The 14,278-nt window shown below is 56.7% G+C and overlaps 1 protein-coding gene across 1 annotated transcript in view; it reads left to right on the plus strand.

The window, feature by feature from the left end:
- The window catches only part of LOC145340295 (receptor-type tyrosine-protein phosphatase alpha-like), a gene marked incomplete at its 5' end in the record, with an annotated part of 34,039 nt that extends 22,925 nt beyond the window's left edge, over positions 1-11,114 (plus strand). The window contains 2 exons of the mRNA XM_080184737.1: positions 6,530-6,665; positions 10,561-11,114. Coding sequence (XP_080040863.1) covers positions 6,530-6,665; positions 10,561-10,629 — 205 coding nt within the window. The remainder of the gene's footprint in view (positions 1-6,529; positions 6,666-10,560) is intronic.
- Positions 11,115-14,278: the final 3,164 nt, after the last annotated feature.

Consider the following 14,278-nt stretch of genomic DNA (forward strand, 5'->3'; position numbering starts at 1 on the left):
CGCTCACACTCACACACCGCCCACTCACACACACCCCCGCTCACACTCACACACACCCCCGCTCACACTCACAACCCCCGCTCACACTCACAACCCCGCTCACACTCACACACACCCGCTCACACTCACACCTACCCCCCGCTCACACTCACACACACCCGCTCACACTCACAACCCCTGCTCACACTCACATCCCCCCGCTCACACACACACACACACACCCCCGCTCACACTCACACCCACCCCCCGCTCACACTAACACACAGCCCCCGCTCACACTCACACACAGCCCCCGCTCACACTCACACACACACCCACTCACACTCACACCCACCCCCCCGCTCACACTCACACCCACCCCCCGCTCACACTCACACACGCCCGCTCACACTCACACCCACCCCCCGCTCACACTCACACCCACCCCCCGCTCACACTCACACCCACCCCCCGCTCACACTCACACACACCCGCTCACACTCACACAGCCCCCGCTCACACTCACACACACACCCCCGCTCACACTCACACACGCCCGCTCACACTCACACACGCCCGCTCACACTCACACCCACCCCCCGCTCACACTCACAACCCCCGCTCACACTCACACACAGCCCCCACTCACACTCACACACGCCCGCTCACACTCACACACAGCCCCCGCTCACACTCACACACACACCCACTCACACTCACACCCACCCCCCGCTCACACTCACACACCCCCGCTCACACTCACACCCACCCCCCGCTCACACTCACACCCCACCCCCCGCTCACACTCACACCCACCCCCCGCTCACACTCACACCCACCCCCCGCTCACACTCACACACAGCCCCCGCTCACACTCACACCCACCCCCCGCTCACACTCACACACCCCCGCTCACACTCACACCCACCCCCCGCTCACACTCACACACCCCCGCTCACACTCACACCCACCCCCCGCTCACACTCACACACCCCCCCGCTCACACTCACAACCCCCTCACACTCACATCCCCCCGCTCACACACACACACACACCCGCTCACACTCACACCCACCCCCCGCTCACACTCACACACACCCCCGCTCACACTCACACACCCACTCCCCGCTCACACACACACCCCACGCACTCACACTCACAACCCCCGCTCACACTCACACCCACCCCCACTCACACTCACACATCCCCCGCTCACACTCACACATCCCCCGCTCACACTCACACACACCCCCGCTCACCACTCACACCCACTCCCCGCTCACACTCACACACCCCGCGCACTCACACTCACAACCCCCGCTCACACTCACACCCACCCCCGCTCACACTCACACACCCCCGCTCACACTCACACCCACCCCCGCTCACACTCACACCCACCCCCCGCTCACACTCACACCCACTCCCCGCTCACACTCACACACCCCGCGCACTCACACTCACAACCCCCGCTCACACTCACACCCACCCCCACTCACACTCACACATCCCCCGCTCACACTCACACATCCCCCGCTCACACTCACACACACCCCCGCTCACACTCACAACCACTCCCCGCTCACACTCACACACCCCGCGCACTCACACTCACAACCCCCGCTCACACTCACACCCACCCCCGCTCACACTCACACACCCCCGCTCACACTCACACCCACCCCCCGCTCACACTCACACCCACCCCCCGCTCACACTCACACACAGCCCCCGCTCACACTCACACACACACCCACTCACACCCACCCCCCGCTCACACTCACACCCACCCCCCACTCACACTCACACACCCCCGCTCACACTCACACCCACCCCCCGCTCACACTCACACACCCCCGCTCACACTCACACCCACCCCCCGCTCACACTCACACACCCCCCCGCTCACACTCACAACCCTGCTCACACTCACATCCCCCGCTCACACACACACACACACCCGCTCACACTCACACCCACCCCCCGCTCACACTCACACACCCCCGCTCACACTCACACCCACCCCCCGCTCACACTCACACACACCCCCGCTCACACTCACACCCACTCCCCGCTCACACTCACACACCCCGCGCACTCACACTCACAACCCCCGCTCACACTCACACCCACCCCCACTCACACTCACACATCCCCCGCTCACACTCACACATCCCCCGCTCACACTCACACACACCCCCGCTCACACTCACACCCACTCCCCGCTCACACTCACACACCCGCGCACTCACACTCACAACCCCCGCTCACACTCACACCCACCCCCGCTCACACTCACACACCCCCCGCTCACACTCACACCCACCCCCCGCTCACACTCACACACCCCGCTCACACTCACACATCCCCCGCTCACACTCACACATCCCCCGCTCACACTCACACACACCCGCTCACACTCCTACACCCCCCGCTCACACTCACACACGCCCGCTCACACTCACACACAGCCCCCGCTCACACTCACACACACACCCACTCACACTCACACCCACCCCCGCTCACACTCACACACCCCCGCTCACACTCACACCCACCCCCCGCTCACACTCACACACACCCCCCGCTCACACTCACACACCCCCGCTCACACTCACACCCACCCCCCGCTCACACTCACACCCACCCCCCGCTCACACTCACACCCACCCCCCGCTCACACTCACACACAGCCCCCGCTCACACTACACACACACCCACTCACACCCACCCCCCGCTCACACTCACACCCACCCCCCGCTCACACTCACACACGCCCGCTCACACTCACACCCACCCCCGCTCACACTTACACACACCCCCGCTCACACTCACACACCCCCGCTCACACTCACACACCCCCGCTCACACTCACACCCACCCCCCGCTCACACTCACACACCCCCGCTCACACTCACACACCCCCGCTCACACTCACACCCACCCCCCGCTCACACTCACACACACCCCCGCTCACACTCACAACCCCTGCTCACACTCACATCCCCCCGCTCACACACACACACACACCCGCTCACACTCACACCCACCCCCCGTTCACACTCACACACACCCCCGCTCACACTCACACCCACTCCCCGCTCACACTCACACACCCCGCGCACTCACACTCACAACCCCCGCTCACACTCACACACCCCCCGCTCCACACTCACACACCCCCCGCTCACACTCACACCCACCCCCCGCTCACACTCACACACCCCGCTCACACTCACACATCCCCCGCTCACACTCACACATCCCCCGCTCACACTCACACACACCCCGCTCACACTCCCACACCCCCCGCTCACACTCCCACACCCCCCGCTCACACTCACACACAGCCCCCGCTCACACTCACACACACACCCACTCACACTCACACCCACCCCCGCTCACACTCACACACCCCCGCTCACACTCACACCCACCCCCCGCTCACACTCACACACACCCCCCGCTCACACTCACACACCCCCCGCTCACACTCACACCCACCCCCCGCTCACACTCACACCCACCCCCCGCTCACACTCACACCCACCCCCCGCTCACACTCACACACAGCCCCCGCTCACACTCACACACACACACACTCACACCCACCCCCCGCTCACACTCACACCCACCCCCCGCTCACACTCACACACGCCCGCTCACACTCACACCCACCCCCCGCTCACACTTACACACACCCCCGCTCACACTCACACACCCCGCTCACACTCACACACCCCCGCTCACACTCACACCCACCCCCCGCTCACACTCACACACCCCCGCTCACAGTCACACCCACCCCCCGCTCACACTCACACACCCCCCTGCTCACACTCACAACCCCTGCTCACACTCACATCCCCCGCTCACACACACACACACACCCGCTCACACTCACACCCACCCCCCGCTCACACTCACACACACCCCCGCTCACACTCACACCCACTCCCCGCTCACACTCACACACCCCGGCACTCACACTCACAACCCCCGCTCACACTCACACCCACCCCCGCTCACACTCACACAGCCCCCGCTCACACTCACACACACACCCACTTCACACCTCACACCCACCCCCCGCTCACACTCACACACCCCCGCTCACACTCACAACCCACCCCCCGCTCACACTCACACCTCCCCTGCTCACACTCACACCCCCCCGCTCACACTCACACCCCCCCGCTCACACTCACACCCCCTGCTCACACTCACACACCCCCGCTCACACTCACACAGCCCCCGCTCACACTCACACACACCCCCGCTCACACTCACACCCCCCGTGCACTCACATTCACAACCCCCGCTCACACTCACACACACACCTGCTCACAATCACACACACGCCCGCTCACGCTCTCACACACCCGCTCTCACACACACACCCCCCGCTCACAGTCACACGCACCCCCTGCTCACACTCACACCCCCGCGCACTCACACTCACAACCCCCACTCACACTCACACACACCCCCGCTCACACTCACACACACCCCCGCTCACACTCACACCTGCTCACACTCACACCCGCTCACACTGTCACACACACCTGCTCACACTCACACCCCCACTCACACTCACACATACACACCCCGCTCACACTCACCCACACACCCGCTCACACACCCCCTGCTCACACTCACACTCCCGCCCCCGCTCACACTCACACTCCCGCCCCCGCTCACACTCACACTCCCGCCCCCGCTCACACTCACACTCCCGCCCCCGCTCACACTCACACTCCCGTCCCCGCTCACACTCTCACACACCTGCTCACACTCACACACATACGCACACTCACACTCACAACCCCCACCCCCCTGCTCACCTACTCATATCAGATCTACAGGCATTTAGAGACACAAGGACTGATTAGGGACAGTCAGCATGGCTTTGTGAGTGGAAAATCACGTCTCACAAATTTGATTGAGTTTTTTGAAGGGGTAACCAAGAAGGTAGATGAGGGCAGTGCAGTTGATGTTGTCTACATGGACTTTAGCAAGGCCTTTGACAAAGGTACCACATGGTAGGTTGTTGCATCAGGTTAAATCTCACGGGATCCAGGGTGAGGTATCTAAATGGATAGAAAACTGGCTTCTTGACAGAAGCCAGAGGGTTGGTTGTAGAGAGTTGTTTTTCAAACTGGAGGCCTGTGACCAGCGGTGTGCCTCAGGGATCAGTGCTGGGTCCACTGTTATTTATCATTTATATTAATGATTTGGATGTGAATATAGGAGGCATGGTTAGTAAGTTTGCAGATGACACCAAGATTGGTGGCATAGTGGACAGTGAAGAAAGTTATCTCCAATTGCAACAGGATCTTGATCAATTGGGCCAGTGGGCTGACGAATGGCAGATGGAGTTTAATTTAGACAAATGTGAGGTGATGCATTTTGGTAGATTGAACCAGGGTAGGACTTACTCAGTTAATAGTAGGGCATTGGGGCGAGTTACAGAACAAAGAGATCTCGGGGTACAGGTTCATAGCTCCTGGAAAGTGGAGTCACAGGTGGACAGAGTGGTGAAGAAGGCATTCAGCATGCTTGGTTTCATTGATCAGAACATTGAATACAGGAGTTGGGACGTCTTGTTGAAGTTGTATAAGACATTGGTAAGGCCACACAGCGAGATAGTCAATATCTTTTCCCAAAGGTAGGGGAGTCTAAAACTAGAGGGCACAGGTTTAAGGTGAGAGGGGAGAGGTACAAAAGTGTCCAGAGGGGCAATTTTTTCACACAGAGGGTGGTGAGTGTCTGGAACAAGCTGCCAGAGGCAGTAGTAGAGGTGGGTACAATTTTATCTTTTAAAAAGCGTTTGGACAGTTACACGGGTACAATGGGTATAGAGGGATATGGGGCAAACACGGGCAATTGGAATTTAGCTTAGGGGTTTTTAAAAAATGGGCAGCATGGACAAGTTGGGCCGAAGGGCCTGTTTCCAGCATGAGCACCCCACACCCCACACTCATGCTGGCCCCCTCCCCCACCCCCACACCGCATTCACGCTGGAGCTCCCCCCCACCACCCACCGCGCTCACACTGGACCCCCCCCCCTCCCCCCCACCGTGCTCACACTGGAGCTCCCCCCCCCCCCACCGCGCTCACACTGGAGCTCCCCCCCCCCCCCCCCCGCCCCCGTGCTCACGCGGTGTTGACTGGTATTCACCTGACGAAGGGGCAAAGCCCTGAAAGTTAGTGGCGTTTGCTGCCAAATAAACCTGTTGGACTTTAAGCTGGTGTTTGTGAGACTTCTTACTGTGTTTACCCCAGTCCAACACCGGCATCTCCCAGGGCACATAGTCTCAGGATACAGAGTAGATCTTTTTAGGACTGGGATGAGGACAAATTCTTCACTGAGAGGGTAGTGAACCTATGGAATTCTCTGGGAGAGAAATGAGAAGGGGAGGTTGGGACAGGGGCATGGAGGAGGGGGAGATTGGGGTCGCTTTGAGAGGGGAGTGAGGGATGGGAGAACGCAGCAAGGATAGCAGCAGGATCGAGTGAACATGCTGTCTGATTGGTGGATTCCCAATAGGGATGGAGCCAGTCGCTGTGGACTCCTCTGTGCTGCCAGTTTCATCTGTCAGCAAATCCAATCGGAGGGATCGGTCGATGTGTTCCAAGCAGCAAAAACCATTCGGAGCAGCCGGCCCCAAACCCTCAGCACCCTGGTAAGTGGATCACCCATCACTGATTCCGGTGGATTACTGATTCCTGATCACCAACGTGGCAGTGAGTTGATCACTCACTGAGAATGAGTGGGTCACTGGTTCCAGGTCACAAACACAGCTCTCTGAGAGAACGTTCTGTCCAATCCCATTCTCCTCCATTATCCCTGTAACCGTTACACATTCTCTCTTTTCAGATAACAATCCAATTTCCCTTTGAATACCTCAATCGAACCTGCCTCCACCACCCTCTCAGCTCATTCCAGACTCCAATCACCCACTGGGTGAAAAAATATTTTCCCCAATCACTGTTAACCATTTTGCCCATTATTCTGAAGCTGTGGCTGGGTTCCTCCCATCGTACCTGTTGTGAAGCCAGATGGTTCTGTTTGTATTTGTGGTGATTTTAAAACAGCCATAAATCCACTGTTGTGTTCCGATCAGTATCCACTTCCTTTAATTGAGGATTTGTTTGCTGGGTTACAGAAATTCAGCAAGATTAATTTTTCACGAGCAATTTAGATGAATATAGTCATTCAATCTCAGCCATTGCTAACCATCATTACTCATAAAGGTCTTTTTCATTATAAAAGATTGCCTTTCGGAATAACATCCACACCAGCTCTATTCCAAATAATGATGGGTCAGATTTTAAGCAGTCGCCCTTGTACTAAACCTCCAGAGGCAGATATCCCTTCACCAAAATCTCTTTATTTACAATTCCAACAGCAGTACACTGAGTACTCGCAGTCAGCAGTCTACCCTCAGGAGTGCCAGAGGAACTGACAGTCCTGGTTAAATCCAAGGAAAGATCTCTCTGATTGGCCCATCCATTGACGCCTTAATCGGGGAGTTCATATTCCAATAGGCCAATCAGAATGGCCTGATTGTACAACAGGGCTGTAATGATTTCAATATTCCCTGGATGATATTCGAATGGGTCCAGTGGATAGGAGCAGCAGAATAAATTAGTAACAACAAGCACATGGTCTGTGTATCGAGAAAGGAAAGTGTATTGTTTCCAAACAGACACCACTCCAGTGTTTGGGTCACATTATTGAGAGTAAAAGCTGACATTAAGCACTTAAAAAGATGGATGTTACTTTAGAAGCATCGCGTCTGATGAATGTGACACAATATAAATCCTTTCAAAGATTAGTAAATTATTCCGGCAAATTCATTGCGAACTTTGCTATATTTTTAATTGCTTTTTAATTGGTCGGCGCAACATCGTGGGCCGAAGGGCCTGTTCTGCGCTGTAATGTTCTATGTTCTATATTATTGAAGCCATTGTATAATTTACTGTGTGTGAAATAGGACAATAGAATGTGAGAAAGAATATGAGAATGTCAAAGATACTTTGCAGATGTCTGAAGTATTGGTTCATTTGAATCCAAAGTGACCAGTTCTGCTTCTTTGCGATGCTTCACCTTATGGAGCAGGGGCAGTAGTTTCACATCTTAAACCTTCAGGAAGAGAGCAACCAGTAGCTTCTGCTTCACGTAAGCTGGCCAGTGCTAAACCTAACTGTTCTCAGCTAGAAACAGAAATATTGAGTGTAATATTCAATGTACAAAGGTTTCATAATTGAGGATGGGGATTTTTGTGGAACTTCCTCCCCCAGTGAGTTGGTTAATTGCCCACCACTGTTCCCAACTGGATGTGAAAGGACTTCAGAGCTTAGATCTGATCCGTTGGTTGTGGGATCATTTAGCTCTGTCTATCACTTGCTGTTTTTGCTGTTTGATACAAATAGACCTGTTTAGTAGCTTCACCAGTTTGACACCTCATGTTTAGGTCTGCCTGGTGCTGCTCCTGACATGCCCTCCTGCACTCTCCATTGAACCAGGGTTGATCCCCTGGCTTGATAGTAATGGTTGAGTAGGGGATGTGCTGGGCCGTGAGGTTACAGATTGTGCTGGAGTACAGTCCCGCTGCTGTTGATGGCCCACAGCGCCTCATGGATGGCCAGTGTTGAGTTGCTGGATCAGTTTGAAGTCTGTCCCATTTAGCATGGGTGATAGTGCCACACAACACGATGGAGGTTATTCTCAATGTGAAGGTGGGACTTTGTCTCCACAAGGACTGTGCAGTGGTCACTCTTACCGATATTGTCAGGGACAGATGCACCTGCAGCCGGCAAATTGGTAAGGATGGGATCAAGGATATTTATGCCTCTTGGTGGTTCCTTCACCACCTGCTACAGACCCAGTTTCGCTGCGATGTCCATGTACTGGACAGTTGGTGGGACAATCAAACCTCAGAGATGGACAGTGAAACCCAATCACCTTCCCTGTGATGGGATATCTCTGTACGGCATTCCTCAAACCTCCAAAAACAGTCTGACCTTCCACCAATTACACTGACCTCTGGTACTGGCGTTTCGGCGGGGGGGAGAGGTCGGTGCTGTAGTTTCTGGGGGGGGAGTTGGGTGCTGTAGTTTCTGGGGGGGGGTTGGGTGCTGTAGTTTCTGGGGGGGGGTTGGGTGCTGTAGTTTCTGGGGGGGGTTGGGTGCTGTAGTTTCTGGGGGGGGGGGTTGGGTGCTGTAGTTTCTGGGGGGGGGTTGGGTGCTGTAGTTTCTGGGGGGGGGGGGTTGGGTGCTGTAGTTTCTGGGGGGGGGGGGTTGGGTGCTGTAGTTTCTGGGGGGCGGGGTGTTGGGTGCTGTAGTTTCTGGGGGGGGGTTGGGTGCTGTAGTTTCTGGGGGGGGGGGTTGGGCGCTGTAGTTTCTGGTGGGGGGGTTGGGTGCTGTAGTTTCTGGGGGGGGGGGTGTTGGGTGCTGTAGTTTCTGGGGGGGGGTTGGGCGCTGTAGTTTCTGGTGGGGGGGTTGGGTGCTGTAGTTTCTGGGGGGGGGGTTGGGTGCTGTAGTTTCTGGGGGGCGGGGTGTTGGGTGCTGTAGTTTCTGGGGGGGGGTTGGGTGCTGTAGTTTCTGGGGGGGGGAGTTGGGTGCTGTAGTTTCTGGGGGGGGGGGTGTTGGGTGCTGTAGTTTCTGGGGGGGGGGGGGTTGGGGGCTGTAGTTTCTGGGGGGGGGTTGGGTGCTGTAGTTTCTGGGGGGGGGTTGGGTGCTGTAGTTTCTGGGGGGGGAGTTGGGTGCTGTAGTTTCTGGGGGGGGGTTGGGTGCTGTAGTTTCTGGGGGGGGGTTGGGTGCTGTAGTTTCTGGGGGGGGGGTTGGGTGCTGTAGTTTCTGGGGGGGGGGGTTGGGTGCTGTAGTTTCTGGGGGGGGGAGTTGGGGTGCTGTAGTTTCTGGGGGGGGGGGTTGGGGGCTGTAGTTTCTGGGGGGGGTTGGGTGCTGTAGTTTCTGGGGGGGGGTTGGGTGCTGTAGTTTCTGGGGGGGGGTTGGGTGCTGTAGTTTCTGGGGGGGGGGGTTGGGTGCTGTAGTTTCTGGGGGGGAGTTGGGTGCTGTAGTTTCTGGGGGGGGGTTGGGTGCTGTAGTTTCTGGGGGGGGGGGTTGGGTGCTGTAGTTTCTGGGGGGGGGGGGTTGGGTGCTGTAGTTTCTGGGGGGGGTTGGGTGCTGTAGTTTCTGGGGGGGGGGTTGGGTGCTGTAGTTTCCGGGGGGGGGGGGGGTTGGGTGCTGTAGTTTCTGGGGGGGGGTTGGGTGCTGTAGTTTCCGGGGGGGGGGGGGTTGGGTGCTGTAGTTTCTGGGGGGGGGGGTTGGGTGCTGTAGTTTCTGGGGGGGGGGGTTGGGTGCTGTAGTTCCTGGGGGGGGGGTTGGGTGCTGTAGTTTCTGGGGGGGGGGTTGGGTGCTGTAGTTTCTGGGGGGGGGTTGGGTGCTGTAGTTTCTGGGGGGGGAGTTGGGGGCTGTAGTTTCTGGGGGGGGGGGGTTGGGTGCTGTAGTTTCTGGGGGGGGGGGTTGGGTGCTGTAGTTTCTGGGTTGTTTATTCTGTTTTCTTTGCCCCCCCAGGATCAGTACACCTTCTGTTATCAGGTGGCACAGACTTATTCTGAAAAAAGGACTTTAAATAAGGTGTGAAGATGGAATAACCCCCCCGCGGTGGGACGAAGAACATTCCTGATTTCTGGATGAAGAGTGAGAGAGGAGTTTCCGTGTGCTCTGAAACTTTGTGGTTTGTATGTTTTGTTGAGATTTGGATGGTGTGAGAGACAGGACAGACTGTGAGCTGCTTCACCCTGTTAGCTGGTGCTGAGGTTGACTTTGTGAGGTGGGTATTCCAGCTCAGGACACCCTGCTCCAGTTCACCAGTCTCTCTGACCTCCTCTCTGCTCCATGACAATATCTACCCAGCTCCATCTCCCTGCCTTGACCCTGTCTCAGCTCCTCAAACTCTCACTCACACCTTCACTACCTCAAGCCTCAACTGTTTCAACACTCCCTTCAAAAAAAAAACAGGTCATCCAAAACCTGTCCCTAATTGCTATTACAGCTCCCACGTTACCCCTTGCGCCCCCTGACCCGTCATCGCCCTGCGCCCCCTGACCCGTCATCGCCCTACGCCCCCTGACCCTGTGCCCCCTGACCTATTACTTACGTGGCGAAAAACTGCAGCAGGCGACGGTGCAGAGGGACCTCGGGGTCCTTGTGCATGAGTCGCAAAAACCCAGCTTGCAGGTGCAGCAGGTGGTCAGGAAGGCGAATGGGATGCTGGCCTTCATAGCGAGGGGGATTGAATATAAAAGTAGGGAGGTCTTGCTGCAGCTGTATAGGGCACTGGTGAGACCGCAGCTGGAGTACTGTGTGCAGTTTTGGGCGCCGCACTTACGCAAGGATATTTTGGCCTTGGAGGGAGTGCAGAGGAGGTTTACTAGGCTGATACCGGAGTTGAGGGGGTTGAGCTATGAGGAGAGGCTGAATAAACTAGGCTTGTACTCGTTAGAGTTTAGAAGAATGAGGGGAGATCTCATTGAGACGTATAAGATGATGAATGGGATGGATAGGATAGAGGTGGAGAGACTCTTCCCGCTCAAAAAAGACAGTAGGACTAGGGGGCACAGCCTCAAGATAAAGGGGGGGGCGGTTTAGAACGGAGTTGAGGAGGAACTTCTTCACTCAAAGGGTGGTGAATCTCTGGAATTCTCTGCCCGTTGAAGTGGTGGAGGCTACCTCGCTAAATATTTTTAAGAAGCGGGTTGATGGGTTTTTGATAACAGAGGGGATTAAGGGTTATGGGGAGAGGGTGGGAAAGTGGAACTGAGACACGACAGATCAGCCATGATCTTATTGAATGGCGGGGCAGGCTCGAAGGGCTGGATGGCCTACTCCTGCTCCTATTTCTTATGTTCTTATGACCCGTGGCCCTGCGCCCCCTGACCCGTCATCACCATGCGCCCCCTGACCCGTGGCCCTGTGCCCCCGACCCGTGGCCCTGCGCCCCCTGACCCGTCGTCGCCCTGCGCCCTGTGACCCGTGGCCCTGCGCCCCCTGACCCGTCATCGCCCTGCGCCCCCTGACCCGTGGCCCTGTGCCCCCTGACCCGTGGCCCTGTGCCCCCTGACCCGTGGCCCTGTGCCCCCTGACCCGTGGCCCTGTGCGCTCGTCTGCACCTCTGAAACCTCCAGAACTACAGGCTCTCTGACCAAATCCCCCTCACTCAGCACATTCAATATAATGGCTGTGTCTTCAGCTGTTTAAACCTTAACCTCAGGAATTCCCACTATAAATATCACATTCCTTATAGATCCCGTTCCAAATGTACTTCCTCCCCCCCCCATCAACCAAATGTCACCATTTAATTCTTGCCGTCATGTTGACTTTGCTCTGATGCAGCGGCTCAGACTGACGGAGGATGTTAGCGGCGCTATCTCAATGCAGATTGTTACTGTTATTGTGCAGACGCCAGTCGTGTCTGCAGCCGGTGTTAGACAACTCCAGAAAACTGTTTTCTCAGGAGGGGGACGGTCAAATTGATATTGTTCCAATCCAACTATTCCTGTCAGGAAATGCCCAATCCCATTCACTCAGTGATAGCTCACACACACAAATATAAAACAGAAGGCTGGAGAGGAGGGAATACCCCCCCCTTTACCCAGAGTGTAATGTAATCATCCAGGGACTGACACTGAGACACACACGGACCGTACAGGAGCTGACACTGAGACACACACACGGACCGTACAGGAGCTGACACTGAGACACACACGGACCGTACAGGAGCTGACACTGAGACACACACACGGACCGTACAGGAGCTGACACTGACACACACACACGGACTGTACAGGAGCTGACACTGAGACACACACACGGACCGTACAGGAGCTGACACTGACACACACACGGACTGTACAGGAGCTGACACTGACACACACACACGGACCGTACAGGAGCTGACACTGACACACACGGACCGTACAGGAGCTGACACTGAGACACACACGGACCGTACAGGAGCTGACACTGACACACACACGGACTGTACAGGAGCTGACACTGACACACACACACGGACCGTACAGGAGCTGACACTGACACACACGGACCGTACAGGAGCTGACACTGAGACACACACGGACCGTACAGGAGCTGACACTGAGACACACACGGACCGTACAGGAGCTGACACTGAGACACACACACGGATCGTACAGGAGCTGACACTGACACACACACACGGACCGTACAGGAGCTGACACTGACACACACGGACCGTACAGGAGCTGACACTGAGACACACACACGGACTGTACAGGAGCTGACACTGAGACACACACAGACCGTACAGGAGCTGACACTGAGACACACATGGACCGTACAGGAGCTGACACTGACACACACACACGGACCGTACAGGAGCTGACACTGACACACACACACGGACCGTACAGGAGCTGACACTGAGACACACACACAGACTGTACAGGAGCTGACACTGACACACACACACGGACCGTACAGGAGCTGACACTGAGACACACACGGACCGTACAGGAGCTGACACTGACACACACGGACCGTACAGGAGCTGACACTGAGACACACACACAGACCGTACAGGAGCTGACACTGAGACACACACAGACCGTACAGGAGCTGACACTGAGACACACACACGGACCGTACAGGAGCTGACACTGAGACACACACAGACCGTACAGGAGCTGACACTGAGACACACACGGACCGTACAGGAGCTGACACTGACACACACACACACGGACCGTACAGGAGCTGACACTGAGACACACACACGGACCGTACAGGAGCTGACACTGAGACACACACAGACCGTACAGGAGCTGACACTGACACACACACACGGACCGTACAGGAGCTGACACTGAGACACACACACGGACCGTACAGGAGCTGACACTGACACACACACACGGACCGTACAGGAGCTGACACTGACACACACACGGACCGTACAGGAGCTGACACTGACACACACACGGACCGTACAGGAGCTGACACTGAGACACACACACGGACCGTACAGGAGCTGACACTGAGACACACACGGACCGTACAGGAGCTGACACTGAGACACACACACAGACTGTACAGGAGCTGACACTGACACACACACACGGACCGTACAGGAGCTGACACTGAGACACACACGGACCGTACAGGAGCTGACACTGAGACACACACACGGACCGTACAGGAGCTGACACTGAGACACACACACGGACCGTACAGGAGCTGACACTGAGACACA

This window comes from Carcharhinus amblyrhynchos, unplaced genomic scaffold (assembly GCF_965287045.1).
Source record: "Carcharhinus amblyrhynchos unplaced genomic scaffold, sCarAmb.v2.hapA scaffold_907, whole genome shotgun sequence".
Taxonomy (NCBI): Eukaryota; Metazoa; Chordata; class Chondrichthyes; order Carcharhiniformes; family Carcharhinidae; genus Carcharhinus; species Carcharhinus amblyrhynchos.